This window comes from Callithrix jacchus, chromosome 13 (genome assembly GCF_049354715.1).
Source record: "Callithrix jacchus isolate 240 chromosome 13, calJac240_pri, whole genome shotgun sequence".
Classification (NCBI taxonomy): Eukaryota; Metazoa; Chordata; class Mammalia; order Primates; family Cebidae; genus Callithrix; species Callithrix jacchus.
In genome coordinates, this window is record NC_133514.1 from 34,644,678 (window position 1) to 34,662,832 (window position 18,155).

An 18,155-nucleotide genomic window follows, 5' to 3' on the forward strand; every position below is an offset into this window, starting at 1 on the left:
GTACGGTCGTAAAGCTATTAAGATCCAGACTCGGGAAAAATGACAGAAAGGTGGAATTATGGAGAATAAATTTACATATATAATGATCCGCTGGCTAATTGTATTTCTGTTTTTCTTTGCTAAGGTAGAAACAAAAGAATCACCACAGAATTTCAGTGTGACTTTGAAAATATCCAGGATTTTATATGTGACTACCGGACGTATTGCATTACGGTAGTCACCCTATCTGTTAAATCAGTGGCACATTCTTGGAGCTTCTTAACATGCAGCCTTGCGCTGATCCTTTTGTAGTTCATGAGCATGATGATTGGGTGTTCACACGCTTGCGTGAGATGTGCTACCCTTAAACCTTGTTACGACGTCGGCACATTACCCATCTGACCTGAACTTAAGAGGATCATTATTATTTTGTTTGTGGCTTGTGAAGGGAACTTAATAAGCTTGACGATCTTGTGTTTACTTTTTGCTGGTTCTTTCTCGCTGTAACTATAGTGTGCATGGATCGGTACTCTTACGTTGTCTAACTAAACGCTCCGTTGTAACGTTTTCTAATTCCTTTAACTTTTTAGGCTTGGAAGGTACCTGCGTAGGTTGGTTACGTGGGTATATCGTCTTTGGGGTGCGTTTAGCGCGTTTTCAGTGCCCCTTCTAGTAGGCCACAGTGTCTGCTGTTTCCTTTTTTATGTCCATGTCTTCCGAATGTTAAGTTGCCACTTGGAGTGAGAACATGGGGTATTTGGTTTTCTGTTCAATGCCATACATTAGCTGGTCTCAGGAGCTAGCGTTTTAAAGCCTGTAGCCATAAGCGTTTGAAAATTCAAATTCTGCTCAGATGTGCTTTATGTAGTAGGGAAAAAAAAAAAAAAAAAAAATCAAATTCTAGCGACAAGATAAGAGCCTCCAGCCGGCATCTGGAACAGCCCCGAGGGAGGCAGGTCGTCTGGGTGGCGGATCCGGCTTGGGCCCGCCTCGCGGGTGTGGGCGCCTGGTGCGCGAGGACAGACGAGCGCAGTCTTAGACGTGGGCGGCAGGCGGCGCCCGGCACCGGCCAGGGGAGCCGGAGGCTGCGGGCTCGGGCCCCTGCGGGTGTAGGAAGCTGCCGCGTTTGATTGGGTTTAGAAAAGGCACGAGAAGAGTCGCGCCTGTGCGACCGCCCATGTTAGCAACCCCCACCCCCACCAACGCCGCGTCGGCAGTGCTTGTTCCCCGTTCCTGCGCCTTCCTGGAGGGTGGAATTGCGTCCGATTGACCTTCAGTTCCCGAGGGGCCCGTCGCATTTAAGAACTTGTGACTCCCATAGCTTCCACGGGTCGTAGGAGCCCGAGGAAGCCAACTTCATTTGTGCCACTGCACAGGCGGGAGCCTTGGATACTGGGAGGGGTGGCGCGAGAGAGACGTGTCGGCCACTGCTCGGAGAGGGACCCTTATTCAGCTTCTAGGAGTCCTCGCGCAACCAGGGCCCCAAAAGTCCAGAGAAAGCCCTGCGGGGTATTCTGACCCAGGGTAGGGTGAGGGGTGTGTGCGCGCAGGGGCGAGGGAGGGGGGGCGTGTCACGTGTGCTTTGTCCTCGCGAGGAGGTGGTCATGGAGCAGGGGGCATACTGTACTTTCGTCCCACCTTGGAGAGGGCACGCGCTTCTTGGTGTAGTACTTGCGACTGTCCCATCTGCGGCATCTTGCTTCCTACTCGCCTGCCCTTCTTTCCTTCTTTTGCTGTGACCTTGGGCAAAAGTTTGGTAACCTCTCTGTGCTTTAATTTCTGTTTTTTGTTTGTTTGTTTGTTTGTTTGTTTACTTATTTTTGGTGTGTGCCCTTGGGCAAAAGTTTGGTAACCTCTCTGTGCTTTAATTTCTATTTATTTATTTACTTACTTAAGACGGAGTCTCACTCTCTCAGGCTGGAATACAGTGGCGCAATCTCGGCTTACTGCAACCCCCGCCTCCCAGATTCAGGCGATTCTCCTGCCTCAGCCTACCTAGTAGCTGGGATTACAGAGGTACGCCACCACTCCGTGGCGCAAAATACAATAAATACAAAAAATACAATAATTTTTTGTATTTTTAGTAGAGATGGGGTTTCACTGTGTTAGCCAGGATGGCCTTGATCTTCTGACCTCGTGATCCTCTCACCTCGGCCTCCCAAAGTGCTAGGATTACAGGCGTCAGCCACTGTGCCCGGCTCTTTGTATTTTTTATTTAATTAAAAAAATTTTTGTATTAGAGAAAGGGTCTTGCTCTGTCACCCACGCAGGAGTGCAGTGGTGTCATCATATCTCACTGCAGCCTTGAACTCCTGGATTCAAGCCATCCTCCCGCCTCTGCCTCCCAGTAACTGGGACCACTGGCGAGCCCCATCATGCCCTGCTAATTTTTATCTAATATTTTTGTAGAGATGGGGTTTCACTATGTTACCAAGGCTGATCTCGAGCTCCTGCCTTGAGCAACCCTTCCGCCTTGGCCTCCTAAAGCGCTAGGATTACAGATGTTAGCCACTTCGCCTCCCAGGTGCCTTAATGTATTTTTCTTTTCTTTTTTTATTTTTCTTTCTTTTTTTAAAGAGGGAGTCCGGCTCTGTGGCTCAGGCTGGAGTGCAGTGGTGCAATCTTGGCTCACGGCAACCTCCGCCTACCCAGGTTCATGCGATCCTTTCTCCTACCTCAGCCACCGAGTAACTGGTATTACAGGCTAGTGCCACCACGCCCAGCTAATTTTGTATTTTTAGTAACACGGAGTTTTACCATGTTGGCCAGGCTGGTCTTGAACTCCTAACCTCAAGCGATTCACCCGCCTTGCCCACCCAAAGGGCTGCGATTACAGGCGTAATCCACCGTGCCCAGCCACCTTAATTTCTTTGTCTGAAAAATGCAGGTAGTAATAATTCGTACCACTTAGGAATGTGGTGAGAAAGGAGTTACTTATTTGTAAACTGCTTAGAACAATATCTGGTCAGCAGAAAGTTCTACACAGGTGTTGGCTCATGTTAAACCACAGCTCCTGTGTTAAGTTTAAGTTACATTTCCTCTTTCCAGGGTAATTTTGTGGTTCAGACCCTCCCTCTCCACCTCTTTCATTTGGCTTTCCCTTCTCTGACCAATTGGTGGCACTCACTATTTTCTAAGCAATTTCAACCACTGGTAACCATTTCCTCCCTAGGGGATTCTCCTGATTGCAGGCCCTAGTGGAAGCAAGACGCCAATCAATAGACAGTTATTGTATCCCTCCTGTGTGCCACTGTCTCTTCCCTGCTCCGTGTGTTCCCTGTGTTAAGTGGACCCATGCTATTACTTCTTATAAGGAAAGCACTTGTATTGTGGAGATCTCCCCATCTGCACATCTGAGTTTCCTGAAGCCAGAGACCGTGTCTTTATTCTCAGTGCCTGGCACGATTTGATCGTGCAATAAATGTTTGTTGAGCCCACACGTCTGTCCACAGAGGACTGGCTGAATAAGCTACGTATATCCACACAATGCAGTTTTGTGCAGCCATATAGAGGAAAGAGAACCATCTCTGTGGACTGCCTTGGAAATCTAGGATGTATTGTTAAGTGAAAGAAGAGGGCAGAGGCCATGTGTATGTTGCCTTTATTTTTATTTTGCCTGCTTTTCACATGTGTTGAAATGTTGCTTTTCTTGTGAGAAAGATGGGGAAATAGAGATAATGATGTGTGAATTTGCTTACAAGTTAAAGAAGCAATAGAGTGTAAATTTACAAATTAATGGCTGAGCGTGGTGGCTCATGTCTGTAATCCCAGCACTTTGGGAGGCTGAGGCAGGTAGACCACGAGGTCAGGAGTTGAAGACCAGCCTGAACAACATGGTGAAACCCCACCTCTACTAGAAATATGAAAATTAGCTGGGTGTGGTGGTGAGCACCTGCAATCCCAGCTACTCAGGAGGCTAAGGCAGGAGAATTGCTTAAATCCGGGAGGTGGAGGTTGCAGTAAGCTGAGATCGCCCCACTGCACTCCAGCCTGGGTGACAGTGCGAGACTCTGCCTCAAAAAAAAAAAAAAAATTATAAACTAATAAAATGGTTACATATAAGAAAAGAATGGGGTGAAGGAAATAGGAATGGAAGCTAGATTTCTCTGTATACACTGTATTTAATAGCTTCAATTTTGGATTCATGTAAATGTTTTACTTTTTTTTTAGACAGAGCCTCACTCTGCCACCCAGGCTGGAGTGCAGCGGTGTGATCTCAGCTCACTGAAGCCTCTGCCACCCTGGGTTCAAGGGTGATTCTCCTGCCTCAGCCTCTGGAGTACCTGGGATTACAGGCACCTTCCACCACGCCCAGCTAATTTTTGTAGCTTTAGTAGAGATGGGATTTCACCATGATGGCCAGGCTGGTCTGGAGCTCATGACCTCAGGTGATCTGCCTGCCTGGGCCTCCCAAAATGCTGGGATTATAGATGTGAGCCACCGAGCCAGGCCACATAATTTTTTTTTTTTTTTTAGGAACAAAAGCAGAGATTTATTGAAAACAAAAGTACACTCTGAAGGACAGGAGTGGGTCCAAGAGCCTACATAACTATTTTTTAAAAGAAAATAACAAAGCATTTCCTAAAAGAATCAAAGTGTACATTGAGTCACTGGCATAACCATACAGAAAAACAAGAAACTGTAAAGCGTGTTAATTTGACTCTATATCCTTAATGTGACAAAGCCTAAAAACAGAAAAAAAAGAATGGCAAAGAAATCAACTGCATTTAATAATGGTATTGTAATAATACTAATGTTGTCGTTTAGGTGTATTTCCTTTGGTTTTTGTTTGTTTTTTGAGATGGCATCTCGCTCTGTCACCCAGGCTGGAGTGCAATGGGGCAATCTTGGCTCACTGCAACCTCTGCCTCCCGGTCTCAAGTGATTCTCCTGCCTCAGCCTCCCAACTAGCTGGAACTACAGGTGCCTGCTACCATGCCAGGCCAATTTTGTATTTTTATTAGAGATGGAGTTTCTCTATGTTGGCCAGACTTGTCTCGAACTCCTGACATCAAGTGATCCACCTGCTGTGGTCTCCCAAAGTGCTGGGATTACAGGCATGAGCCACCATGCCGGGCCTGGTTAGGTGTTATTACATGTGTCGTGTTATTGTGTATAATTTACATATGTATATAAAATAACAAATAGTATTGTTAGAAACCCAGATTTTCAGTTAAAGATAAAAGAGATACAAGCGTTAAATCAATGAAGTTAGGTATAAATTCTGTAATCTGACTGAGTCACATACTTGAATAAAAAAATTTGTAATCTGAAATTAAAATTGCCAATGTCAGTATGAATTTGTAATGAATTTTTCTCCTTCCACAATATATATATATCTCCTAGCTGTGTCCACTGAAAGGCCAAGAAGTAATGACAGTCTAATGGCCATGAGCCCCCTGAATGTCCAAATTGATAGTGTAAATGCTTCCCACTAAAAGGAACCAGTGAGGCTTTACGAAATGATTGATTTCAAAACTAGGGCAGGTGGAAAAAAAAAAAACTAGGGAAGGAATTGCACAAGGTGAGCCTGTAGCATTTTGTTATGCCCGAAAGCAAGGTAGCTATCAAATGCTGCTGAGGTTAGAGAAAACAAACAAATAAAAAAAGTCCCCCAAGGCCCTACAGTCAGGGATTACAGCACTGGTCTTGTAAAGGAGTAGTGATTGTGATGAAACAATATACACAAATCCACAAATTCAGAATGATACCAAAAAAAATCACTAAACATTCACCTTTGGATCTCTTAAGAAAACAAATGTTTATTTTGAAAATTGATATATAAGAGGGAAAAAAATCAAGCATCTATTCTTCTATTTCAGGGTATCCAAATTATTTGTAAGGGTAATAAATGTAACAGAATGGTGGAATTAGAAAGTCACTATTCATACCTCCTAATGAAACACTGAGACCATGCAACTATCATCCATTGTGATTACAATTACAAGGTGAAGGTTGATGGGGAACTTTATAACTTTATAACATCACTAAATGCAAGGCAGCCAGGTTCCAGGTACCTCTTAATGCAGTAAGGTAGGAAGTACACACCACCTATGAAATATTCTTGCCCAAAAAGGGACCCTAAATCTAATCAAATGTTTAGGTCTACTACCAAATGACAAGAAACATGGAGGGCAAAGAAACAAAAGACACTAAGAAATTTCATTGATTTTTTCAAGGATAAATAATAATCAGTCAAGCCAAGGGTGGGAACTGATATAGATTCAAAGTTTTAAGATATGTTCAACCAACAGTGTTGGATATTTTTTCCTTCCTTCCTTTCCTTCCTTCCTTCCTTGCTCTATTCCTCTTCCTTTCCTTTCCCCTCCCCTCCCCCTTCCCCTCCCCTCCCCCTTCCCCTCCCCTCCCCTCCCCTCCCCCTTCCCCTCCTCCTTCCCCCCCTTCCCCTCCCCTCATCCTTCCTTTTTTTTTTTTCTGGCAAGACCTAGCTTTCTTGCCACCTCGACTTCCCAAAGTGCTGTGATTACAGCTGTGAGCCACTGTGCCCCACCAGATCTGATTTTCTTTTTCTTTTTTCTTGTCTTTCTTTCTTTTTTTTTTTTTGGAAACAGAGTCTCACTCTGTCACCCAGGCTGGAGTGCAGGGGCCCCATCTTGGCTCACTGAAACCTCTGCCTCCCGGGTTCAAGCAATTCTCCTGCCTCAGCCTCCCAGGTAGCTGGGATTATAGGCATGTGCCACTGTGCCCGGCTAATTTTGTGTTTTTAGTGCTGGGATTACAGGCATGAGTGAGCCATCATGCCCAGCCCAGATTTTACTTTTAATAAACAAATTGTAGGCCAAGTGCAGTGGCTGATGCTTGATCCCAGGAGTTCTAGACCAGTCTGGGCAACAAATGAGACTCTGTCTCTACAAAAAGATTAAAAAAAAAAAACACTCAATTTGTAAGAAGACATATTTAAGACAATCAGGGGGCCAGGCATTGTGGCTTACATCTGTAATCCTAGCACTTTGGGAGGCCAAGGCGGGTGGATCACCTGAGATCAGGAATTCAAGAACAGCATGACCAACATGGAGAAATCCCATCTCTACAAAATTAGCCAGACGTGGTGGTGCATGCTTGTAATCCCAGCTACTTGGGAGACTGAGGCAGGAGAATCACCTGAACCTGGGAGGTGGAGGTTGCAGTAAGCTGAGATCATGCCATTGCACTCCAGCTTGGGCAACAAGTGTTAAACTCCGTCTTAAAAAAAGAAAGACAATCAGAGAAATATGAACATAGATTAATTATTAGCGTGTTCAAATTTGTCATCTAGCAGAATATGTTGAGAGTTCAAGGAGGCTCTATTAACATTTGTGCTGGTACAAAGGTGTAGGTCGGGTGTGGTGGCTTACGCCTGTAATTCCAGCACTTTGGGAGGCCGAGGCAGGTGGATCAGGAGGTCAGAGATTGAGACCATCCTGGCCAACATGGTGAATCCCTGCTCTACTAAAAATACAAAAATTAGCTGGGCAAGGTGGAGTGCACCTGTAGTCCCAGCTATTTGGGAGGCTGAGGCAGGAGAATCACTTGGACCCAGGAGGTGGAGGTTGCAGTGAGCCGAGATTATGCCACGGCACTCCAGGCTGGCAACAGAGCGAGACTTGATCTCAAAAAAAAAAAAAGATGTAAACTGGATTTGTCCCAGGCAAACATGATTATCCTGGTATTACACGATTTTGTGGAATCATTGTTAATTTTTTAGATTGATAATGTTAGTACATTTATGTTTTTTTGAAAGCAGTTAGAAAAATAGTTCTGAAAAGTTATAGTCTCAGGACACTTTACCCTCCTAAAAATTATTGAGTCATACGCATTAGGATGGCTAAAATGAAAAACACTGAAAATAAATTTTGGCAAGGATGTAGAGAAATTGGAAGAGAAACTGGAATTCTCATACATTGCTGATTAAAATGTAAAATGGTGCAGCTGCTATGGAAAACAGTTTGACAGTTTCTTAGAAAGTTAATCATAGAGTTAGCCATATGACCCAGCAATTCTATTCCTAGATATATTGCCAAGAGAACTAAAAACATGTATTCATACAAAAACTTGGCTACAAATGTTCATAGCTGTACTATTTGTAATATCCAGTGGAAACAACCCAAAAGTCAACTGATGATTGGGTAAAGAAAATGTGATATATACACGCAATGGAATATTATTTAGCTATAAAAAGGAATGAAATTCTGACACATACGACAACATGGATGAACCTTAAAGACGTTATGCTAAGTGAAACAAGCCAGAAACAAAAGGCTACGTGTTGTTTGATTGCATTTACCTGAAATGCTCAGAATAGGCAAATCTGTAGAGTCAGAAAGTACATTAGTGGTTTCCAGGAGATAATGGGAGGGGACATTTAGAAGTGACCAGTAATGGGTATAGGGTTTTCTTTTGGGGTGATAAAAAAGTTTTGGAATTAGCTAGTGGCAGTGGCTGCCTACCCTTGCAAGTATACCAAGACCTACTGACGTGTACACTTTATTTTTTATTTTTTTTGAGACAGAGCCTCATTCTATTGCCCAGGCTGGAGTGCAGTGGTGCAATCTTGGCTCACTACAACCTCCGCCTCCCCAGTTCAAACAATTATCCTGCCTCAGCCTCCTGAGTAGCTTGGATTACAGATGCATGCCAGCACACTCAGCTAATTTTTGTATTTTTTAGTAGAGACAAGGTTTTGCCATACTGGCCAGGCTGGTTTCAAACTCCTGGCCTCAAGTGATCTGCCCACACTGGCCTCCCAAAGTGCTGGGATTACAGATGTGAGCCAGCATGCCCAACCATGAGGTGTACATTTTATTTATTTTTTATTCTTCTTGATTTTTGTTTCTGAGATGTACATTTTAAACTAGTGAAGCTGCCAGGCACAGTGGCTCACGACTGTAATCCCAGAATTTTGGAAGCCTGAGGTGGTTGGATCACCTGAGTTCAAGAGTTCAAGTCCAGCCTGGCCAACATGGTAAAACTTCATCTCTACTAAAAATACAAAAATTAGCTGGGCATGGTGGCATGCCTGTGTAATCCCAGCTATTTGGGAGGCTGAGTCAGGAGGATTGCTTGAACCTAGGAGGCAGAGGTTGCAGTGAGCTAAGATCATGCCACTGCTCTCCAGCCTGGGCAACAGAGTTAGACTCTGTCTCAAAAAAAAAAAAAAAAAAAAACAATAAAAAACAAAATAAAAACAAATAGTGAAGCTGCTGGTCATGGTGGTATGTGCCTGTAATCCCTGCAACTCAGGAGACTGAGGCAGGAGGATTGCTTGAACCCAGGAGTTTGAGGCTGTGATGAGCCATGATTGTACCAGGAGTTCGAGGCTGTGATGAGCCATGATTGTACCAGGAGTTCGAGGCTGTGATGAGCCATGATTGTAACATTGCACTCCAGCCTGGGAAAAAGAGTGACTAAAACTCTAAAATAATTAAAAGTAAATAAAATTGTGAATCTAGTGGTTTATTAATTAAATCTCAAAAATATTTTAGAAGTATTGAGGACCCCCAAAGAGCTTTTCGTCATGTGTGATGGATAAATATTCAGATAAATGGAATATTTTCTACATTCGAAATCAAAACTGACAACATTTTAAACTATTCATTTGATTTCTAAAAACATGCTGGGTGTGGTTGCTCACACCTGTAATTCCAACACTTTGAGAGGCAGGTGAATCAAGTGAGGTCAGGAGTTCAAGACTAGCCTGGCCAACATAGTCAAACCTCATCTCTACTAAAAATTAGCTGAGTATGGTGGCAAGCACCTGTAGTCCCACCTACCTGAGAGGCTGACATAGGAGAATTGCTTGAACCTAGGAGGCAGAGGTTGCAGTGAGCTGAGATTGCACTACTGCACTCCAGCCTAGGCAACAGCAAGGTTCCATCTCAAAGAAAAAAAAGTAAATTTAAAAAACATAGCAATAATAAACATGATAAGGACTTGTTTTATGAAAACATATTTTTCAAACAGCATCATGACGAATGTCATTGTTTTACACTTTTGTCAACAGATTTGTAGAAATTTGCAACTCTCTCATACCTGGTTTAATAGGAGACAGCTGGATTTTCAGATTTGTGGCTGCATTCAATCTGTGTTGGAAAATTCTACCAGACACTTGAGATAATGAGAACAAAAAAATTAACAATATATTAATATTGTTATAAAAATAGTTTTGACGTAGCAGGCTGCCTGACAGGGCCTTGATAACTCCCAGGAACCTCCAGACCACACTTTGTGAAGTACTATTAGAAACACGCACAAGTATTAATTGTTGAAATAATGTAACATCTGGGATTTGCTTCAAAATTTCCGACACTGCGGGGCAGACACTGAGCAGACCAGATTCCACTTGCTTGTGGGCATTGCTCAGCTTCCTCTGTGACCATGTCTGACAAGCCCGACGTGGATGAGATCGGGAAACTCAGTAAGTCAAAACTAAAGAAGACAGAAATTCAAGAGAAAAATCCACTGCCTTCCAAGGAACTGATCAAACAGGAGAAGCAAGCAGGCTTTGTCATGTGGTGTGCACCGCCAACATGCCCTGCTCATTCCATAAAGCATTGCTTTCTATTTTACTTCTTTTAGATGTCTAATTTTGAATAATGCAAAGAGGTTAAATCAAGTTTAAATGACTGTGCTGTCCCTTTGACATCAAAGAACTGCTGAGGACGATGGCTGTGCCTGCCTCTGGTATCTGCCTGTCTGGCTGGCAGGGAAGGACAGAACTTGCATGTTGGTGAAGGAAAAAGTGTGGTGGCATGACAGTGAAATCTAGAATAAAAGCGAGCTGGCCAAGGCGTCCTGCAGGCTGGAAAATGCAGTTTAATCAGATTGCCATTTTTTTTTTTTGATGTTGTTGTTGTTCAAATAATTTTAATTATGGGAATGCATAGTTTTTGGTTTTTGTTTTTTTTTTTTTTGAGAGAGCGTTTCACTCTTGTCCAAGCTGGAGTGCAATGGTGCAATCTCAGCTCACTGCAACCTCACCTCTGAGTTCAAGCTATTCTGCCTCCACCTCCTGAGTTGCTGGAATTACAGGTATCTGCCACCATGCCCAGCTAATGTTTTTTGTTGTTGTATTTTTAGTAGAGACAGGGTTTCTCCATGTTGGCCAGGCCAGTCTTGAACTTCTGACCTCAGGTGATTCACCTGCCTTGGCCTCCCAAAGTGATGGGATTATAGGCATGAGTCATCATGCCTGGCTCAATTTTAAAATTATATGAATAAAAAGTTAAAATTTTTGAAAAATAAAATTCTCCATGACAAAGGATGGTGATGAAGGAGTGGTCAAAAGCTAGATGACAAAGATTATCAGCACCTTGTAGAAGCAGGGTAATAGGTCACAGGTGTCTTCTATGTTAATCTCTCTTCTTTAGTGTAACCCTGAAATTGCTCATAATACAAATTGTTGTTATTTGCTGGGCACAGTGGCTCATGCCTGTAAGCCCAGCGCTTTAGGAAGCTGAGGTGGGAGTATCACTTGAGCTCAGGAGTTCAAGACCAGACTGGGCAACATAGTGAGACCTCATCTCTACTAAGAATAAAAAAATTAGCCTGGTGTTAGTGGCACATGTGTGTGGTCCCAGCTTCTTGGGAGGCTGTGGCGGGAGGACTGCTTGAGCCCAGGAGGTCAGGGCTGTAATGAGCTGTAATCACAGCACTGCATTCCAGCCTGGGTGACACAGCAAGTTGCTATCCCAAAACAAAACAAAACAAATTGTTGTTATTGCTCATATTTCAATCAATGCTTATTTAACAGAGCAAAAGACCTGGGGTAGTTGGTAGCAGGAAAAAGCAAGTTAGAGACTGGATATGTAAAGATGCAAAGATGTACTAGATACAGTCCCTGCATTCAATGGGTTTTCATCTGACAAGGGGAAACAGTGATGCATAGCTGGAAAGAACTGGAAGGAAGACATCTGATAAAGAACTCGTCACATTTAATGAGCACCAGGCGCTCTGCTGAGGGCCTTACATGCACTTCCTCCTCAAGGCAACCCTCTGAGACAGGCATCATTATCTCTAGCAAAGAAGGAAACTGAAGCTCCGAGAAGTTGAGTAACTCACCCACGATCTCACGGCGGAAAGTGGTAGAGCTGCAACTTACACGTCTGTTGACTCCAAAGCCTGTGCTTTTCATGGCTCCACCCTTTCTTTCTTTCTTTTTTTTTTTTTTTTTGAGACAGAGTTTCGCTCTTGTTACCCAGGCTGGAGGGCAATGGCGCCATCTCGGCTCACTGCAACCTCTGCCTGTTGGGTTCCTGGGTTCAGGTAATTCTCCTGCCTCAGCCTTCTGAGTAGCTGGAATTACAGGCACGCGTCACCATGCCCAGCTAATTTTTTGTTGTATTTTTAGTAGAGACGGGGTTTCACCATGTTGACCAGGATGGTCTCGATCTCTTGACCTCGTGATCCACCCGCCTCGGCCTCCCAAATTGCTGGGATTACAGGCGTGAGCCACCACGCCCGGCCCTATGGCTCCACCCTTTCTTTCTAAACCTTTCAGTTACACAATCCTGGAACATCATTCTCACTGTGTGCCACATAAATGGCACTCATCAGAGGCCCAGCTGGTGACCTAGAGGAGCCCACAGTCTTTAAGAGAACAAAAAATATTATCAGCTGAGTTGGTCTTTACACTATACCTATCCCCTCATTCAATCCTCTCAATTTAAATTCATGGAGTAGGGGCTGGATGGGATAGCTCACACCTGTAATGCTAGTACTTTGGGAGACTGAGGCGGGTGGATTGCTTGAGGTCGGGAGTTCAACACCAGCCTGGCTAACATGACGAAACCCCGTCTCCACTAAAAATACAAAAATTAGCTGGGCATGGTGGTATACACCTGTAATCCTGGCTGCTTGAAAGGCTGAGGCCCCAGAGTCACTTGAACCTGAAAGGTGGAGGTTGCAGTGAGCTGATATCGTGCCACTGTACTCCAGCCTGGGTGACAGAGTGAGACTCTGTCTCAAAAAAAAAACCAAACTATGAGTGCTTGTTTACAAAACAATGCTTTAAGAAGTAAATGCTCAGGTGCAGTGCTCATGCCTATAATCCCAGCATTTCTGGAGGCCGAGGCAAGTGGATCACCCGAGGTCAGGAGTTTGAGACAGCCTGACCAACATAGTGAAACACTGTCTCTATCAAAAATACAAAAATATTAGCTGGACGTGGTGGCACGTACCTGTAACCCCAGCTACTTGGGAGGCTGAGGTGGGAGGATTGCTTGAGCCTGGGAGATGGAGGTTGCAGTGAGCTGAGATTAAGCCACTGCACTCCAGCCTGGGCAACAGAGCAAGACTCTGTCTACCACCCCCGAAAAAGAAGTGAATGCAGAGCCTGGGCGCAGTGGCTCACGCTTGTAATCCCAGCACTTTGGGAGACCGATGTGGGCAGATCACGAGATTAGGAGGTCAAGACCAGCCTGGCCAACACAGTGAAACCCCGTCTCTACTAAAAATACAAAAATTAGCTGGATGTGGTGGCAGGTGTCTGTAATCTCAGCTACTTGGGAGGCTGAGGCAGGAGAATTGCTTGAACCCAGGAGGTTGAGATTGTAGTGAGCCAAGATTGCGCCACTGCACTCTAGCCTGGGCGACAGACCCAGACTCCGTCAAAAAAAATAAATAAATAAGTGAATGCTCTGTATGTGTAGACCCATACGTATGTGTAGGTATAAGATTACCTGAGTAATAAGAAAATATGGGAAGATACATCCCAGGTTCTCGGGTGGATGGATGACCTTGGGCAAATGGTGTTGACGTAGGGGAAGGAAGGAGAGGAAGAGGGAGGGGCTCAGTTAAACAAATAAAAGAAACAGAAAAAAAGAGCACTCTTTCTTTTACAAAGCATGTATGTTACTATATTTATGTAGTTAAGTAAAATTATATATGAGTGTGATTATGACAAAGGGATTACATTGTAAAGCATTTCGTTTAAAAAGAAATGGAAGGCTGAAATAAATTCCGGGGAATTGATGACTAAAACGGTAAGCAATACCTTTTGGCTTTCCAAAGACCAGATGATCAACAATTTTAAATGAAAATTTCTTCATAAGGAAAAACAAAAGTCAGAGAAAGTAAAAAAGGAAGTGTTTGCTCTCCTTCATTCTAAGAGTAACAAACTAATGGGATTGAAGTGTGACAAATATACCAACCACAGCTTTCAAGATTCATGTGGTCTAAACATGGTTAACAACAGGAGTAGGAAACACACTGTAAGATAGTTACTGCTTCCAGCAGAGCTACTTTTCTGATTATAGACCAAATGGAAAAATAATATTACAGTATTTATCATCCTTGAATGCCTGCTAAGAATGAGGCTACTAATTTTTGTTGTTTTTGAGACAGAGTCTTGCTCTGTTGCCCAGGCTAGAGTGCAGTGGCACAATCTTGGCTCACTGCAGCCTCTGCCTCCCAGGTTCAAGGGAGTTTCCTGCCTCAGCCTCCTAAGTAGCTGGGACTACAGGTGCGTGCTACCATGCCTGCCTAATTTTTTGTATTTTTTTTTAATTTTACAATTTTATTTATGTATTTTTTAATGGGGTTTCACCATGATGGCCGAGCTGGTCTTGAACTCCTGACCTCAGGTGATCCACCCACCTCGGCCTCCCAAAGTGCTAGGATTATAAGCATGAGCCACCGCGCCCAGCCAGAATTTTTTTTTTTTTATTAGAGACAGGGTTTCACTGGGTTAGCCAGGATGATCTCAATCTTTTGACCTTGTGATCTGCCTGCCTCAGCCTCCCAAAGTGCTGGGATTACAACTGTGAGCCACCGTGTCCAGCCTACACATTTTTTTTAAAATAAAAATTTAATATATGTATTTTTTTTCTTTTTTTTTTTGTAGAGGTGGGGTTTCACCATGTTGCCCAGGCTGGTCTCAAACTTCTGGGCTCAAGGGAGCCACATGCCTCAGCTGCCCGAAGTGCTGAAATGACAGGTATGAGCCATTGTGCTCAACCAACAAAAGTTTTAACATGGATTATGAAGGTTGGCTTAGACTCAGGGATATACTAATAATTTTAAAGAATATTCTGATATCTGTGGCTTAAAGAGCCAGAGAAAAAAGAAAAAAAAAGAATATTCTAATATACTAAACATTTGATGTTTTTAAATTTGTAGAACAAGCACCAAGTGAAACCAAAATCTTTTCAAACCATGTAGAGAGCTATAAACAAAAGAATCCTGTAACTATGAGATAGCCATCGAAGTAACAAAAGTGACTTTTGTGAAACAGTTGACTCCACGTGTCTGCTTTGACTGAGACAAACTCATCACATGGCTAATTCCCTTCCTCCTTCTACAGTGCTAGGATTGCTCAGCTTCCTTTTCCCTTGTCTTTATTTTTTTTTGGAGACAGGGTCTCACTCTATGGCCCAGGCTGGAGTTCAGTGGTGTGATCTCAGCTCACTGCAACCTCCACCTCCCAGGTTCAAGTGATTCTCCTGCCTCAGCCTCCCAAGTACCTGGGATTATGGGTACGTGCCACCATGCCCAGCTAATTTTTTGTATTTTTAGTAGAAACGGAGTTTCGCTACATTGGCCAGGCTGGTCTCAAACTTCTGGCTTCAAGAGATCTGCCCACCTTGGCCTCCCAAAGTGCTGGGTTGACAGGTGTGAGCCACCACGCCCAGCTAGCTTCCTTTTCATTCTGTTTTCAGTTTAATAAAAATTAGGGTAGGTAGTACATTATCTAAGAACATCTTACCCAAAGGATAAGACCACACTTTTTTACTTTTGAAATTCAACATGTTCAGTTTCACTGTTGAAATTTTCTATATGCCATATTTCAATTGCTATTTCTCTGCTCAGCAAAATGTCTTAAAAAGAGACTGGGCTCAGTGGCTCATTCCTGCATCACAGTGGTCTGGGAGGCCAAAGAAAAAGGATCGCTTGAGCCCAGGAGTTCAAGACCAACCTGGCAACTTAGGGAGAGCCCATCTCTACAAAATTAAACATATTTGCTGTGCATGGTGCTGCATACCTGTAGTCCCAGCTACTTGGGAGGCTGAGGTGGGAGGATCACTTAAGACCAGGAGTTAAAGGCTGCAGTGAGCCATGATCATACCACTGCACTCCAGCCTGGGTGACAGAGTAAGACCCTCTAAAAAAACAAACTAAAGAAACACAACCAATCCACACCTGTTGTCCCCAATTATCCACCCATTAACAAAATTTTTTTATTATTATTTGGTCATGTTTCTTAAGTTTTAGTTTTTTTTTTTTAATTAGAGTTATCCTGGAATGTTTTTAAAATTGTTTTTAAAATAGAGATGGGGTTACCAGACTACATTGCCTAGTCTGGTCTTGAACTCCCAGGCTCGAGGGATACTCCTATCTTGGCTTCCTGAGTGCTAGGATTACAGGCATGAGTCACCGCACCGGGCCCTGGAATATTTAAGTTTTAAAAACTTTATAATGTCCCCCTCTGTTTTAAGAAATGACATGTATTTGTTGAAGGAACAAAGCCATTTTGTCCTGTAAAATATCTGCAGCTCTAGATTTGGCAGATTACCTCCTCTTAATGTTATTATTAATTAACTTATTTATTTATAGACAGAGTTTCACGCTCATTGCCCAGGCTGGAGTGAGTGGAGTTCTTGGCTCACTGCAACCTCTGCCTGCCAGGCTCAAGCAATTCTCCTGCTTTAGCCTCCCAAGAAGCTGAGATTACAGGCATGCACCACCATGCCCAGCTATGTTTTGTATTTTTAGTAGAGATGGGGTTTCACCATGTTGATCAGGCTGTTCTTAAACTCCTGACCTCAGGTGATTCTCTCGCCTCAGCCTCCCAAAGTTCTGTGATTACAGGAGTGAGCCACCATGCCCGACTATTTATTTATTTTTTGAGTTTTGCTCTGTTGCCCAGGCTGGAGTACAGTAGTGTGATATTGGCTCACTGCAACCTTCACCTCCCGAGTTCAAATAAGTCTCATACTTCAGCCTCCCGAGTAGCTGGGACTACGGGCATGCGCCACCACTCTTGGCTACATTTTGTATTTTTAGTAGAGACAGGGTTTCACTATGTTGGCCAGCCTGGCCGCAAGTGATCCGCCTACCTTGGCCTCCCAAAGTGCTGGGATTACAGGCGCTCTTGATGTCGTTTTAAATTTGTTCCTCTATCTTCTTCATTTCCTGTAAAGAGGTGGTTGAAACTAGCGATAAAATGAAATTTAGGATTAGCGTTTGAAGTGGGGCTGTATACTTCTTACTGTATCGCAGGAAGCATGTGATGTCTGATTGTCCCACTTTTACTGATGATAAGACAGATTGATCTATTAAAATGTGTCCATCAATCTTTCCCCTGGTGGCTACAGGAGCCATGAGTAAATGACTGCTTAATTTCATTACTTCATTAGTGTTATAAAATGTCAGTTTCCTAACTCTTTTATTTCCTTTTGCATCTTTACCTGGAACTCTGTTTTAAACAGAACTTTCACTCAGCAACCAGTCATCTGATCACCCTGAATACAATTTGCACAGGAAAAGCAGTATAAAGGCTTATCTTTTTCCTTTCATTTACCAGTTTTTAGAATAATGAATTTAGTGCCCTAGTGACCTTCAGTGAATACCTGATATTTGGTGGTTGTTCTTGTTAGTTTTTATTTATTTGTTTGTTAATTTTTGTAGAGACTGATTCTCATTATGTTGCCCAGACTGGTTGCTAACTCCTGGCATCAAGCAGTCCTCCCACCTCAGCTTCCCAAAGTGCTGGGATTTTGGAGGCAGGAGCCACCACAACCCAGCCTGTTCTTACTACTTTCATATGATCTTAAGGAATTTTATAGATGTGATGATTTTTATTCCATTGTAATGATTCTTATTATATTCAAATTGCCCCATTGTTCGCCAAGAAGTGTCTTTTCATTTTGGCTTCTGTGTCCTGTTAACATGACCCAGTAGTCTTGGATTGTTTCCTTCCTTTCTAGAATGACAAGATTGAACCAACCATTTCTTCAAGGACCCCTGATTCCTTGTAAGGTGAAAAGCTATTTTAAGGGCTCCAATTTGACGAGTGAGAGGTCATTGTTCTTGGATTTGTATTGATTTTAGTTTTTTAGCTTTCAGTGGACACATCTAGGAAATATATGCTCTTTAAAAGGAGAAAAAAATCATAAATTCATTTAATATTTCCAATTCAGATGTGTAAGATTTCAGACTTAGACGTTTTTAAAATAAATGAG

The 18,155-nt window shown here is 43.2% G+C and overlaps 1 protein-coding gene and 1 non-coding gene across 2 annotated transcripts; both read left to right on the forward strand.

The window, feature by feature from the left end:
* Positions 1 to 279: 279 nt before the first annotated feature.
* Positions 280 to 383, forward strand: LOC118147071 (small nucleolar RNA U13). Its single transcript, XR_004733241.1, has one exon. It is a non-coding gene; the product is annotated as a small nucleolar RNA U13 (small nucleolar RNA).
* A 7,427-nt stretch (positions 384 to 7,810) lies between these two features.
* LOC100410377 (thymosin beta-4-like) lies at positions 7,811 to 12,082 on the forward strand. The gene has a single exon (XM_078346902.1). The coding sequence runs from the start codon at positions 10,354 to 10,356 to the stop codon at positions 10,552 to 10,554; it is 201 nt and encodes a 66-aa protein (XP_078203028.1). The 5' UTR covers positions 7,811 to 10,353; the 3' UTR covers positions 10,555 to 12,082.
* Positions 12,083 to 18,155: the final 6,073 nt, after the last annotated feature.